At 41.5% G+C, this 16,907-nt stretch overlaps 1 protein-coding gene across 1 annotated transcript in view; it reads left to right on the forward strand.

Annotated features, from left to right (window-relative positions):
• Nucleotides 1-16,907, forward strand: part of LOC126203265 (uncharacterized) — a 276,975-nt gene that overhangs the window by 112,187 nt on the left and 147,881 nt on the right. The window contains exon 3 of the mRNA XM_049937520.1: nt 5,983-6,235. Coding sequence (XP_049793477.1) covers nt 5,983-6,235 — 253 coding nt within the window. The remainder of the gene's footprint in view (nt 1-5,982; nt 6,236-16,907) is intronic.

Genomic DNA, 16,907 nt, shown 5'->3' on the forward strand with positions numbered 1-16,907 from the left:
GCCGCTGTAGACATTTTTGGTCCAATTCCCAGAACTAATAGAGGTTTTTGCTACATCTTTGTCGCTGTTGAACTCACTTCAAAATTTGTTACCTTCACTCCGTTACGCAAAGCTACTGCTAAAACTGTTTCGAAAGCATTTGTAAAACATTTTCTATTTCATGTAGGGCATGTGTTGTAAGTAATTTCAGACAATGGATCACAGTTTCGATCTGCTATATGGACACATGTTACGAGCTAGAAACATTTCTCCGATCTATATATCCAGGTACCATGCTTCTTCGAACCCTTGTGAACGATTAATGAAAGAAATTGGTAAACTGTGTAGAATTTACTGCCATAAAAAACATATTGATTGGGACACACACATACTCTCCTTCCAAGATGTAATTAATTCCATACCGAATGAATCTACTATGCTATCTCCGTCTGTTATACTGAAAAACGTTGAACCACCTAACAAAATTAAAGAATTAGTAACATCTCGTCGACTACGACACCATGAAATAATTGACATTGCGCTGAACAACATCAAACGTGCCGCAGAGCGCCGGAGAAGACAGCAAAAACAGGTTTGTACACGCCGTGACTTTCACATTGGACAGAAGATATTAGTACGTACACACTATTTATCCAATAGAGGAAAAGGTAGGTGCAGTAAATTTGAACTTCTATACGCAGGTCCATATCGGATTCGCGGCATTCCTCACCCCAATGTAGTACACGTCGAAACTTTGAGAACCAGAAAAACCAAAGGGAACCACCACGTGTCGAACGTCAAACCTTTTATTGAATGAAGATACTTTATGATTTATCACACTGTAATGCCATTTCCTAATTTTTTATGACCGCTTATGCAATTATATTCACATGAATACCTACTGATGATTATCGTAATTTTTTCTTGGCAAGTGCCCGGCAAGGTAAGGTTAGCAGGTCGCTTTTCTTGTCGTTACACATCAGACAGTGCACATTTTCCAGATAAAATTACGTATCTTACAAATAATTATGCAATTCTATCTAGTGATATATTAATTTTATCACATTTTCTCTCCATTAAAGTCTTCAATTCTCGCCTCCATTAACTACACAACATACAAGCTGTACACAAAGAAGATCACATTTCTTGTCGTTACATATCAGACCGTGCATATTTTCCATTTTTTTATGTATGTATGATTGTTTTCCTGTTTTGTTTGTATGCACTATGAAATATTTAAGATATAACAAACACCAGTTGGCTTTAACATTTTGCCTTATGATATCTCAACATCGTGACTACTTTACTTTTTTTTTTTTTTTGCTGCTACATTGTGATACACTGTGTACATTTTTGCTTCTGAACACTGTCGATGTTTTTGACATATTACGTTTTCTGTCATGCTATGCTGTATGCTCAATTATGTTACTATAAACCAGTTTTTATCTAATGGGTATATGAATTAAATGCAAAACATTAATCTTTGTTCATCATTTTCAGTAAGAAATAACGTGTAAACGAAATAAATTAAACAGAAATGGGAATTTCACCTTCGGAATGAACGAAAGAGGATGCAATACCTCGTGATGAAGAGTAAATGGATCAGAATTAACAAGCATTAACAAGAATATACTATACACATCGTATGATAGCAGTCTGAACTAATTTTTTCTTTCAGAATACGAGGCGATTGATGCAGGCAGTCAGACAGAACTACACATCTTAGTTTTAGTGATGAAATATGCTAGAAATAGGGAATAGTTGTATAATGAATAATGAAGTGACTTTTTTTGCAGATGATAATGAGTGGTGATGAATAATGATGAAGAATATGCTAATATGGATAATGATGTTTTTCTTTACAGGTGATGATAATAATGGAGTTATGATGATATGGATAATGAAGTTTTTCTTTACAGATGAGGATAATGATGAAGTTTATATATTTACTGTTAGTTAAGAGATGCTATGTAGTTATCTAAGTATTTGTTGCAGTTCGTTTTGACAGTATGTCTTATATCGCATGATATGATGACTGAAGGTTTTGGAAAGGACAGCTAGAGAACATATATATTTTTTATACACATTTCACTACCTGTTAATTCGAAGTTCACTACTTTCCAGCATAATATGCGTTTCTTCTTTCAGTTTCATAATCCATTTTGTATATTTTGCAGGAGAAATTATTCATGAAATTAATGTGCTATAAGCAGTTGTTTATTAAACCTATGTCGTTTATGAATGTGATCACATATACTCTACTTCTTTCATAACCTTGCTACAGCTGACTCATGACGAATGACGTTACACATCTTCATTTGCAGCAATAACTCAAAAGCAAACAAAGTAATTACCAGTCCCAAATAATGCTACGAGTTTAAGAGAGTTCTGAGTAATACTGATCAGCTCTGAATAGTATGTCACTTCAATAATGACTTCTGAATAATACATACAAAAAAATGCTTTGTAACTGGCCAATGAATGCCATTGATTATTGTAATAACATGACCTATGATGTCAATGATTACTATAATTAGATTAGTTATGCTATGCCAATAATTAACTCATTTTGAATACAAAAAAATGCTTTGTAGCTGGCCAATGAATGCCATTGATTATTGTAATAAGATGACCTATGATGCCAATGATTACTATAATTAGATTAATTATGTATAAATGCTATGCCAATAATTAACTCATTTTGAATAATGACTTCTGAAGAATAAAAAAAATGCTTTGTAGCTGGCCAGTGAATGCCTTTGATTATTGTAATAAGATGACCTATGATGCCAATGATTACTATAATTAGATTAATTATGCTATGCCAATAATTAACTCATTTTGAATAATGACTCCTGAAGAATACAAACAAACAAAAATGCTTTGTAACTGGCCAATGAATGCCACTGATTATTGTAATAAGATGGCCAATGAGTGCCAATGACTACTACAATTAACTGAATTATGTTACTACTACGCCATTCTTTAGCTTCTGTTTTGAATGATGACTTCTCATGGTTTCTCATGGTTTGGGCAATGAGTGCCAATAATTACTATATTCAGATAATTTTATGAACGTTATTCTGTAATACTACATACATGGTACAGAAATGTTCAGTAACTGGGCAATGAGTGCCACCAATTACTCAAATCAGTTGTTAGACTAGTGTAATTCTCAATGAAGACTACTATGTGACTTAATTTCCTTCACCTTCTGACCTAATTACCAGAAATTACTGCAATATCCATTTGTCCTGTCTATCCTCATGATCATGGAGCACTAAATTTGGTTTATGCACTAATTCTACGTTGGTCTACTTTACGAGAACATGGTGTTGACACGACATGCTGTCCACCACCTTGAGCGATGGAGATGTTATTATGGTCCCACTGTTTGGTGTACCTAGTGTACTACCAAAATGATAACATGGAATATTATTACGACATTTCAGTGTCTTGGCTACACTGATTAATACTTCAAGGAAAAGAACTTCAGATTGTATCACTTGGTGTTGTGCTTCCGTAGAAAGATATGGACTTTCAGTGCAGCTGCGTGCAAACTAAAGTGCTACAACCATGATGCAATCCTTCCCATTCCTTTCCTAATTCTTGTAAAATGATAAAGACATATACAGTGCGTGTGCACTTCATTTCATTTGTTAACAAGATCAGTTGTCCTAAAAATACTAAAGACTTCTATAGTGCATGTGCACTTTATTTCACTCCTTGATATGTTTATTTGTTGTAAAAAAATGCTAGAGAGTTTTACAGTGTGTGTGCACTATATGCCATTTGTTAATATGATTTATACTCATTACGTATACTTTTTTTTGTGATTCCCAGATATGTTCTGTATTACAGTGCGTGTGCACTTTCGTCATTTTGTTAACATGATTTGTATTCATTGCATATACATTTTGTGATTTGCTGATATATTCTGAACTTCAGTGCGTGTGCACTTTTGTCATTTGTCAATATGATTTGTACTCATTATGTTTATTTGTTGTAAAAATATTAGCGAGTTTTACAGTGCGTGTGCGCTTTATGCCATTTGTACTCATTACGTATACTTTTTTTTTGTGATTCCCAGATATGTTCTGTATTACAGTGCGTGTGCACTTTCGTCATTTTGTTAACATGATTTGTATTCATTGCATATACATTTTTGTGATTTGCTGATATGTTCTGAACTACAGTGCGTGTGCACTTGTGTCATTTCTCCACATGATTTGTACTCATTGTGTATACATTTTGTCATTGCTTGATATGTCTGTACTCAGTGCATGTGCACTATATTCTATTTCATGTTCTGCACACACACACACACACATATATATATATATATATATATATATATATATATATATATATATATATATATTCTGTGATTGTAAAGTTAATTATGAAAAATTTGTTGCTCATGGCAAGTCCAATTGACTCACCATCGCTGCCAAATTTTTGCCCCCCCCCCCCCCCTCCCAGTGGAGGGTTATGTAAGGTGTATGCTTCGCCGGCGATGGGCGAGGCATGACAGAATCTCTGACCAGAGAGTAGTTTATTGTTAGTTGTTGCTTGTCGCGAGTGGACAGTACTAGTCTGCGCCAGTCGGATACAGTAGTAGTCGGTCGGCTTTAGTAGCGAGTGGACAGTAGCAGTCTGCGGGAGTCGGCATGCGTCGGCTGTGTGCTCTGGTCGCGACTCTGGTCAGGACTCTGGACGATGAGTATTGTTGCAGAAGGTAAAGATGCAGCATCGCGCATATCAATAATGTATGTTAATAGTAATTAATTTGTTCAAAAAATGCCACAATAATAATTTTTTTTATAAAGTAACTCTTTTAAAGAAAAACATTCATTTCAATTTAAAGAATATTTCCTATGCATTCCCTCCAAGAATAAAATATATATATATATACGCTAGCATTGCACGAAGCTGTGTTGAAGAGTGTATAATTAAGAGCAGATATAGATGCTGTTTTTATTGAGGTAAGAATTTTTGTTTTTTTATTCAGAATACAGGGCCGAAGGTCAGCGCTGCTGCCCTTATAAAATTTACCAGATATTATTATTTCTGTTGAGAGGTTACATTTGATTCATGGTTCATTATTTAATTAATATTATTGTGGGTTCATGGTCAGTTTTCATTCATTAACATTTCCTGTGGCGAGGTTACGCTTGGCTCCATTTTTCATTATTATTTAACATTTTCTTTGGGGAGGTTACAAAGTGAATAAGTGTTGGGAACAGATCACAGTTTCCCATTCGTCTAGGGTGCAACCGGTATAGTCATGAGCCCAGGAGAGGAATTGCAGGCAGTGTCATGCTGTTAGCAAAGGTATTTGTTCGGTCCTCTGCTGCCATAGCCCATCAGCACCAAATGTCGCTGCACTGTCCTAACGCATACGTTCGTTATAGGTCCCAGGCTGATTTTTGGGGCTATTTCACACAATGCTGCTTGTCTTTCAGCACAGAACTCTGCACGAACACCACTGCTCTCGGTCATTAAGTGAAAGCCATCGCCCACTGAGTTGTCCACTCATGACACTATAGGTCACGGAATACTGAAATTGCGAAGTGGAATGTCCCATGTGTCTAGCTCCAATTACTATTCCACGTTGAACATCTGTTAATTCCCGATGCAGTCGTAACCACGTCGGAAACCTTTTCACGTGAATCATCTGAGTACAAGTAACTATTCAGCCTTGTACAGGCGACACTACTGCCTTCTGTATGTTTGCATTTCGATGTCCCTTGGCTTTGGTCACCAGAGTGTATTTTCTGCAAGAGGTGATACACCTGCCAACATTTGAAACTATTTCGTAGATTATCTGGAAGACGAGCTACACATCGTTTGTTTACTGTTACCAACCTTCCTCCAGCCCGCAATAATATTGATGTTCAGCCCACCAGGAAATAAGCACGGCAGTCATCATATTTAGTAGGTGTTCGTAATGATATGTGTGAGAAGATGTACGAGTGGTGCGGTGCGTGTTGTTTGTTGCAGGAGCGCGGCTGCCACTGACAACGACACCAGCTGGTGGTTGTCGCCCGAAGTGATCGACCAGATGAACGCTGAGTGGGTGGTGGGCCCGGGACAGCGGCAGGCCTGTTCTGCAGCCGAGTCGACGCTGTGGCTGCAGGAGTTGGGAGACGTGGTCATGACGGCAGGGGGCCGCCTGGAGCTGGACGTGGGTGGCGACAGCGAGCCGCTCCAGCTGGAACTGGACCCCCACCTCTACTGCCTGGACAGGACGCAGGTCAGTTGGAGCTCCTTTCCCTCAGGGTCTGACTCACACAGTGAGGTGGCAAAACGTAAATTTTTCATTCAACTTGAGATCCCACTGGTTTTCTACAGGAATTTGGTAACAGTTAAAGGGCCTACATTTTACTGCTTTCATGGTTTGCATGTTTACTGTATGCGTGTACTGTTATACAGGGTGGTCCATTGATCGTGACTGGGCCAAAAATCTCACGAAATAAGCGTCAAACGAAAAAACTACAAAGAACGAAACTTGTCTAGCTTGAAGGGGGAAACCAGATGGCGCTATGGTTGGCCCGCTAGATGGCGCTGCCATAGGTCAAACGGATATCAACTGCGTTTTCTTAAAATAGGAACCCCCATTTTTATTACATATTCGTGTAGTACGTAAAGAAATATGAAAGTTTTAGTTGGACCACTTTTTTCGCTGTGTGATAGATGGCGCTGTAATAGTCACAAACATAAGGCTCACAATTTTAGACGAACAGTTGGTAACAGGTAGGTTTTTTAAATTAAAATACAGAACGTAGGTACGTTTGAACATTTTATTTTGGTTGTTCCAATGTGATACATGTACCTTTGTGAACTTATCATTTCTGAGAACGCATGCTGTTATAGCGTGATTACCTGTAAATACCACATTAATGCAATAAATGGTCAATATTATGTCCGTCAACCTCAATGCATTTGGCAATACGTGTAACAACATTCCTCTCAACAGCAAGTAGTTCGCCTTCCGTAATGTTCGCACATCCATTGACGATGCGCTGACACATGTTGTTAGGCGTTGGCGGTGGATCACGATAGCAAATATCCTTCAACTATCCCCACAAAAAGAAATCCGGGTACGTCAGATCCGGTGAATATGCGGGTCATGGTATGGTGCTTCGGCGACCAATCCACCTGTCATGAAATATGCTATTCAATACCGCTTCAAACGCACGCGAGCTATGTGCCGGACATCCAATAGTGCATATTACGCCAGTTTACGTTACCGCTGTTGGTGAATGACGCTTCGTCGCTAAATAGAACGCGTGCAAAAAATCTGTCATCGCCCCGTAATTTCTTTTGTGCCCAGTGGCAGAACTCTACACGACTTCAAAGTCGTCGAAATACAATACCTGATGCATAGAAATATGGTACGGATGCAATCGATGTTGCTGCAGCGTTATCAATACCGACGTTTTTGAGTTTCCCGATTCTCGCGCAATTTGTCTGCTACTGATGTGCGGATTAGCCGCGACAGCAGCTAAAACACCTACTTGGGAATCATCATTCGTTGCAGGTCGTGGCTGACGTTTCACATGTGGCTGAACATTTACTGTTTCCTTAAATAACGTAACTGCGGGCCGGTCTGGCCGTGCGGTTCTAGGCGCTTCAGTCTGGAACCGCGTGACCGCTACGGTCGCAGGTTCGAATCTTGCCTCGGGCATGGATGTGTGTGATGTCCTTAGGTTAGTTAGGTTTAAGTAGTTCTAAGTTCTAGGGGACTGATGACCACAGATGTTAAGTCCCATAGTGCTCAGAGCCATTTGAACCATTTTTTTTTTAATAACGTAACTATCCGGCGAACGGTCCGGAATCTTGGATGATGTCGTACAGGATATCTAGCAGCATACATAGCACACGCCCGTTGGGCATTTTGATCGCAATAGCCATACATCAACACGATATCGACCTTTTCCGCAATTGGTAAACGGTCCATTTTAACACGGGTAATGTATCATGAAGCAAATACCGTCCGCACTGGTAGAATGTTACGTGATACCACGTACTTATATGTTCGTGACTATTACAGCGCCATTTATCACAAAGCGAAAAAAGTAGTCCAACTAAAACATTCATATTTCTTTACGTGCTACGCGAATATGTAATAAAAATGGGGGTTCCTATTTAAAAAATGCAGTTGATATCCGTTTGACCTATGGCAGCGCCATCTAGCGGGCCAACCATAGCGCCATCTGGTTTCCCCCTTCAAGCTAGACGAATTTTGTTCTTTGTAGTTTTTTCGTTTCATGCTTATTTCGTGAGATATTTGTCCCGGTCACTATCAATGGACCACCCTGTATATTAGGTTTCCTTGTCAAAAAAGCTAAATCACCAATACATTGTTTTTTTTAATTAGAGTTGTTCAAAAATGGTTCAAGTGGATCTGATCACTTTGGGACTTAACTTCTGAGGTCATCAGTCCCCTAGAACTTAGAACTACTTAAACCTAACTAACCTAAGTACATCATACAGACTGTAGAGCCTAGAACCGCTCGGCCACCCCTGCCGGCAGAGTTGTAAAATACTAACATGAGTTATTTGAAGAAGTATGGAAAAGCTTGGAGAACCCAATTTTGGGGAAGATCACTTTGCGTTCTGGAAAAATGTATGAATGTGTAAGGCCATACTATCTCTACTCAAATCCTAGAAAAAAGGTCCAATAAAGGACTCTCTCTGATGTTATTTAATCTGTACATTACGCAAGGCAGTAAAGAAGACCAAGGAGAAATTTGGTAAGGGAACTAAATTTTATGGAGGAGAAACAAAAATTTTGAGATTTGTCGGTGACATTTCAGTTCTGTCAGAAGTAGTAAAGCACTTGGAAGATGAATTGGTCTTTAGAGTAGGTTATGAGATCAACAGCAACATTAGCAAAATAAGGGTAATGGAATGTATTCCAACTACATCAGACGATAGGACGGAATTAAATTGGGAAATGAGAACCTAAAAGTGTTGAGTGAGTTTTGTTATATCAACGGCGCAATACACTGACGGAAAAAAATCGCAGCACAGAGAAGGAGTTCTGCGACATAAAAGAAAGTTGGTAGGCGTATTTCCACAGCTGATAAATGATGTCTTCAGATTTCGTGCCAGTCGCATAATAGTGGCACTAGTAGCACCACTATGGGGGTGTAAATCAGATTTGCTTTAAATGCACGCTTTAACGGTCGCGAGCGTTCATTACCTTCGGGATTGGACGTGTTGATATTAGTCAAGAATGCCTTTAAGGCGACGAACACGTCATTATCAACACCTCACCTCACTGATTTCGAAGGAGATGTGCAATAGGGTTACAAGCAGCTGACGTGCGTTCTGCGGTAGTGCAGAAGGCTTGGCAGGAGTGTAGCCACTGCACATGTTTACTGGCAGCAGTAGTGATGAGAATGTACGGTCGCAAGAAGACGGCTGTGAACAACCACGTGGCACCACCGAGTGCGATACCATCGTAATCGGCGTATAGCACTGGCGCGTCGCACTGCATCTGCAGTAGCAATATGAGCAGTAGTTGGCACCACAAATCGGTTATTTAAAGGACAGCTCCGAGCCAGACGCCCTGCTGCGTAATGACCGCAAACCACGACTATTAGCGTTCAGTGGTGTAAACCTAAAGCTTACTGGAGGACAAGGTGGAGAGGTCTGTTGTTTTTTTATGATGAAAGCTGGTTCTGTCTCGGGTTCAGTGACGGCCATATGCTGGTTAGGAGGAGGCCAGTTGTGTACCTGCAACCAACCTGATCTGCTTGCTACATATTGGGCCTACACCTGGAGTTATGGAATGCTATACGATTTCGTATGACAACAGGAGCACTTTCGTGGTTATCCCACGCACCCTGTCTACCAATTTGTACTTCAATCTTACGATGCGACCTGTTGTGCTGCCATTCACTAACAGTTTTCCGGGGGCTGTTTCCCAGTAGGATAACGCTCGCCTATATACCCACATTGTAACACAGTTGCTCTACTGAGTGTTGACATGGTGCCTTGGCCTTCTCGGGCACCACAACTGTCTCCAATCGAGCACATATGAGACACTATCGGACGACAACTACAGCATCATCCACAACCAGCATTAACCGTTCCTGTGTAGACCGACCAAGTGCAATAGGTATGGAACTCCATCCCACAAGCTGACTTGCGGCACCTGCACAACACGACACAATGCACGGATGTTTGCACTCTTGGATTTCAACATTCCGGCGGTTACACCGGTTATTAACGTAACAGCAGTTCACATTTGCAATGGCTTACCTGGCTCTTACATTAACCTGTGATCTTGCAAGGTTAATCAATTAAATATGTCATCTAGACCAATGTATTCCCGAAACTTCATTGCTATTCATTAATTATTTTTCGTGCTGCAATTTTTTCCGTCAGTGTATTTGAATTAGAGAGGATATATAACGCAGAGTAGCAATAACAACAAAAGTGTGTCTGAAAAAAGGAAAGTAGGGCTATGCTAGCTATCACACTGCACGATATTCTTAGTACTGTTTAGGCAGTTACTAACGACCTTACGATAGCGATTAACTGTGTAAACATGATAGAAGTGGAGAGTCATTAGTTAAACGAGTAAAGTCTCGCGTGGCAGAATACTTTAAAACGTTTCGTTAAGCGAGTGTAATTAATGATCGTCTGTGTGTTTAACTTCCTGTAGATTTTCCGACTTCAACGAGAGAAAGTGTTGGTAAGAAGATTAATGGCTCCCTGAAATCTGGCGTTACACACATATCGATTTGATTGGAACGTAATACTGCTATACTGCTATCGAAATCTACTCGGACCGCCATCCAGATGGCTGCATTGAAACTCTGTCGTCACTCAAGTGTACGGGATGTCTCAAACCTTTTCGAGCAAATTGAAATACGCGATAGTGGTTCCACAAGCGACTATATTGAGATAGGGAACCAATGGTCCAAAACGCATATTTATTGTGTTATGGACATACACAGCATACACCGCGTAACAACAACGAAGCTCGTAGTAATTATTCACAGTGACGATCGCCAGTCTCAATGGATGAGTGGCAACGGCGCATGAAATTCTGGCACATTCTCTCAAAGATCGCTGGTGTCTGTTGTACCAAGAGACAGGCACCTTGAACACTAGCAAAAAGGTTTTCATCCGTTTCCACTGGGATTTCACACACCAACGTGTTGACAAAACCGCCAAGGAAAAAGTCCAGAGATGTGAGATCAGACGATCGCGTTGGCCATCGGACAGGACCTCCCCTTACAATCCAACGATGAGGGTACATGTTGTTTAGGTGCGGTCATTAACATCGAAGTGGGCTGGTGCACATCGTGTTGAAACGACATCCTTTCGCGGAAAACAAGCGGTACAGTCTTCAGGAACTGTGGCAGCACATCTCGCAGCATCACCAAGTAACGTGAACCAATCAAACGGGGAGGCAGCAAATAAGGTCCTGTTAGGTAACTTTGGACAACGCCCGCCCATACGTTGGCATATAATCGTTGTTGGTGGCCACCGACGTGGGTGCCGTCGGGATTGTCCTCACTCTAGATATAGCTGATGTAACTGTTGCAAACTCCATCACAGGCGAATGTGACCACATTCGTTACCAATACAAACTGTACGAAGTTCGCCACGACTCAAAATCCGTTGGTCCCAGTGCTTGCACACACTCTTTATAATAAGGATGTAACACTTGCTCCACCAGTATCCTTCGAAGTGTGTATTTCACTGACAATAATGCTGGATGATCGGCCACATGGTCCAACATCATATCCTCAAAGTCTGGTGTTCGGACAAGTCTCTGGCAGAAACTTTGGCCTGCTCTCCGTGAGGTGAACGACCCCGTCTCTCGTAAGTTGGTATTGATATCCATGGAGGTAAACTTCTTCCGATTAGGATGACTCGTGTTGCTTTAGGGGCACTACATCCTGGCCGGCCGGTGTGGCCGAGCGGTTCTAGGCGCTTCACTCTGGAACCGCGCGACCCCTACGGTCGCAGGTTCTAAACCTGCCTCGGGAATGGATGTGTGTGATGTCCTTAGGTTAGTTAGGTTAAAGTAGTTCTAAGTTCTAGGGGACTGATGACCTCAGATGTTAAGTCGCATAGTGCTCAGAGCCATTTGAACCATTTTGAACTACATCCTGCTGTGGTACATAAAAGCATGTCTTCCAACTCCGTCTTTGTATCATGCGCTGTACACAGTAACACACCTCACCGTGCACACATCAAAGATGTCTCATGCAATGGACAATTGGCGACACAGATAGTGGCGTGCATGTGGCACACGTTAATGCGCCGGTGCGATACATGCTATCATCACATGACATACGTGCTATGAGCTAAGTTGTGGACGGTGTATCCGTTTATGGTCAAGGGTGTACGCCGTTTATCACCCGCTGTCTCATCCAGCGTCCAGAAGACACTCAGGGTCTTTGCAGAGTGCGGCAGAACTGCATGCGCCGTTGAAATACATGCATGACACTGGCGGTCGTCGCTTTGAATAATTACTATGACAAACGTTGCTGTTACGCAGTGCACGCTATGTATGTCCATAAAACAATAAATACTGGTTTCTCTGACCAGTACAATCGGTTGTGGACCCACTATCATCTGCTTGAACATGACGCTAAAGATTTGAAACACACAGTATACAACAGGGCTTTAAATCAAACGTCTACAGATTGTACAACACTTCATGGGGAACAACTTTTGTTAGAGACGAAATGTTTCGTGATGTTCCCCGCCGACGGTAGGTATCCTTTTGCACTGGTTATGCCACTGAGAGACGGCAGGGCGTAGGCACGCTGTGGTGTGCGTATGCCTTGTTGTTGTTGTTGTGGTCTTCAGTCCAGAGACTGGTTTGATGCAGCTCTCCATGCTACTCTATCCTGTGCAAGCTTCTTCATCTCTCAGTACCTACTGCAACCTACATCCTTCTGAATCTGCTTAGTGTATTCATCCCTTGGTCTCCCTCTACGACTTTTACCCTCCACGCTGCCCTCCAATACTAAATTGGTGATCCATTGATGCCTCTGAATATGCCCTACCAACCGATCCCTTCTTCTAGTCAAGTTGTGCCACAAATTTCTCTTCTCTCCAATTCTATTCAATAACTCCTCACCGAGCGAGGTGGCGCAGTGGTAAGACACTGGACTCGCATTCGGGAGGACGACGGTTCAATCCCGCGTCCGGCCATCCTGATTTAGGTTTTCCGTGATTTCCCTAAATCACTCCAGGCAAATGCCGGGATGGTTCCTCTGAAAGGGCACGGCCGACTTCCTTCCCCATCCTTCCCTAATCCGATGAGACCGATGACCACGCTGTCTGGTCTCCTTCCCCAAAACCAACCAACCAACCAATAACTCCTCATTAGTTATGTGATCTGCCCATCTAATCTTCAGCATCTTCTGTAGCACCACATTTCGAAAGCTTCTATTCTCTTCTTGTCTAAACTATTTATCGTCCACGTTTCACTTCCATACATGGCTACACTCCATACAAATACTTTCGGAAGCGACTTCCTGACACTTAAATCTATACTCGATGTTAACAAATTTCTCTTCTTCAGAAACGCTTTCCTTGCCATTGCCAGTCTACATTTTATATCCTCTCTACTTCGATCATCATCAGTTATTTTGCTCCCCAAATAGCAAAACTCATTTACTACTTTAAGCGTCTCATTTCTAATCTAATTCCCGCAGCATCACCCGATTTAATTCGACTACATTCTATTATACTCATTTTGCTTTTGTTGGTGTTCATCTTTTATCCTCCATTCAAGACACTGTCCATTCCGTTCAGCCGCTCTTCCAGGTCCTTTGCTGTCTCTGACACAATTACAATGTCATCGGCGAACCTCAAAGTTGTTACTTCTTCTCCATGGATTTTATTTCCTACTCCGATATTTTTCTTTTGTTTCTTTTATTGCTTGCTCAATATACAGATTGAATAACATCGGGGAGAGGCTACAACCCTGTCTCACCCCCTTCGCAACCACTGCTTCCCTTTCATGCCCCTCGACTCTTATAACTGCCATCTGGTTTCTGTACAAATTGTAAATAGCCTTTCGCCCCCTGTATTTTACCCCTGCCACCTTCAGAATTTGAATGAGAGTATTCCAATCAATATTATCAAAAGCTTTCTCTAGGTCTACAAATGGTAGAAACGTAGGTTTGCCTTTCCTTAATCTTTCTTCTAAGGTAAGTCGTAGGGTCAGTATTGCCTCACGTGTTCCAACATTTCTACGGAATCCAAATTGATCTTCACCGAGGTCGGCTTCTACCAGTTTTTCCACTCGTATGTAAAGAATTCGTGTTAGTATTTTGCAGCCGTGGCTTATTAAACTGATAGTTCGGTAATTTTCACATCTGTCAACACCTGCTTTCTTTGGGATTGGAATTATTATATTCTTTTTGAAGTCTGAGGGTATTTCGCCTGCTCACCAGACGGTAGAGTTTTGTTAGGCCTGGCTCTCCAAAGGCTGTCAGTAGTTCTAATGGAATGTTGTCTACTGCTGGCCGGAGTGGCCGAGCGATCCTAGGCGCTACAGTCTGGAACCGCGTGACCGCTACGGTCGCAGGTTCGAATCCTGCCTCGGGCATGGATGTGTGTGATGTCCTTAGGTTAGTTAGGCTTAAGTAGTTCTTAGTTTTACGGGACTGATGACCTCAGCAGTTAAGTCCCATAGTGCTCAGAGCTATTTTGTTCTCTACTCCCGTGGCCTTGTTTCAACTTAGGTCTTTCAGTGCTCTGGCAAACTCTTCACGCAGTATCATATTTCCTATTTCATCATCGGCTACATTCTCTTTCATTTCTATAATATTGTCCTCAAGAACATCGCCCTTGTATAGACCCTCTGTATACTCCTTCCACCTTTCTGCTTTCCCTTCTTTGCTTAGAACTGGGTTTCCATCTGAGATCTTGATATTCATGCAAGTGGTTCTCTTTTCTGCGAAGGTCTCCTTAATTTTCCTGTAGGCAATATCTATCTTACCCCTAGTGATATGCGCCTCTACATCCTTACATTTATCCTTTAGCCATCCCTGCTTAGCCATTTTGCACTTGCTGTCGATCTCCCCCTGCTTAGCCATTTTGCATTTGCTGTCGATCTCATTTTTGAGAAGTTTGTATTACTTTTTGCCTGCTTCATTTATTGCATTTTATGTTATCTCCTTTCATCAGTTAAATTCAATATCTCTTCTGCTACCCATCTTTTTACCTACTAGATCCTCTGCTACCTTCACTATTTCATATCTCAAAGCTACCCATTCTTCTTCTACTGTATTTCTTTCCCTCATTCTTGTCAATTGTTCCATAATGCTCTCCCTGAAGCTCTCTACAACCTCTGGTTTAGTCAGTTTATCTAGGTCCTATCTCCTTAAATTCCCACCTTTTTGCAGTTTCTTCAGTTTTAATCTACAGTTCATAACCAATAGATTGTGGTCAGAGTCCACATCTGCCCCTGGAAATGTCTTACAATTTAAAACCTGGTTCCTGAATCTCTGTCTTACGATTATATAATCTGAGACCTTCTATTACCTCCAGGCTTCTTCCATGTATACAACTTTCTTTTATGAGTCTTGAACCAAGTGTTAGCTATGATTAAGTTGTGCTCTGTGCAAAATTGTATCAGGCGGCTTCCTCTTTCATTTCTTAGCCGCAATCGATATTCACCTACTAGTTTCCTTCTCTCCCAGTTCCTACTCTGGAATTCCGGTCACCCATCACTATTAAATTTTCGTCTCCCTTCACTATCTGAATAATTTCTTTGATTTCATCATACATTTCTTCGTCATCTGCAGAGCTAGTTGGCATATAAAGTTGTATTACTGTAGTAGGCATGGCCTTCGTGTCTATCTTGGCCACAATAATGCGTTCACTATGTTGTTTGTAGTAGCTTACCCGCACTCCTATTTTTTATTCATTATTAAACCTACTCCTGCATTACCCCTATTTGATTTTGTATTTATAGCCCTGTAATCACCTGACCAAAAGCTTTGTTCCTCCTGCCACCGAACTTCACTAATTCCCACTATATCTAACTTTAACCTATCCATTTCCCTTTTTAAATTTTCTAACCTACCTGCCCGATTAAGGGATCTGACATTCCACGCTCCGATCCGTAGAACGCCAGTTTTCTTTCTCCTGATAACAACGTCCTCCTGAGTAGTCACTGCCCGGAGATCCGAATGGGGGACTATTTTACCTCCGAAATATTTTACCCAAGAGGGGGCCATCATCATTTAACCATACAGTAAAGCTGCATGCCCTCGGGTAAAATTACGGTTGTAGTTTCCCCTTGCTTTCAGCCATTCGCAGTACCAGCACAGCAAAGCCGTTTTGGTTAGTGTTACAAGGCCAGATCAGTCAATCATCCAGACTGTTGCCCCTGCAACTACTGAAAAGGCTGTTGCCCCTCTTCAGGAACCACACGTTTGTCTGGCCTCTCAACAGATACCCCTCCGTTGTGGTTGCACCTACGGTACGGCTATCTGTATCGCTGAGGCACGCATGCCTCCCCACCAACGACAAGGTCCATGGTTCATGGGGGGGGGGGGGGGGGGAGAGGGGGGCGTATGCCTTATGTGTTGCAAATCATCAGCTCCGTATGAAAGGGTGCAAGGACGAGCAGTACGAAAGTTACCTGATTCGATTCTAAAATATTTTTCTCCGCTTAGAGAGAGTCTTCCTTAAGGTTTTCTTGTTGAAAATCATTCTATCAATTTTCTGGGGTAGGTGGTATGCGGCACACCTGGTTTGTCTTGTTGATGTGGTGAATTCTCGTCGTCCCAATGTTAGTGAGGAACAAAGGACGTCTGGCATCACCAGGTAGCATTGACGAATATTTAGTCCGTAATAAAAATTGTTCAATGTGACGTGATGTTTGATGCAAAAACTCTGAAACATACCGTATATGGGACGGCTGCGTA

The sequence above is a fragment of the Schistocerca nitens genome, chromosome 9, assembly GCF_023898315.1.
Source record: "Schistocerca nitens isolate TAMUIC-IGC-003100 chromosome 9, iqSchNite1.1, whole genome shotgun sequence".
NCBI lineage: Eukaryota > Metazoa > Arthropoda > Insecta > Orthoptera > Acrididae > Schistocerca > Schistocerca nitens.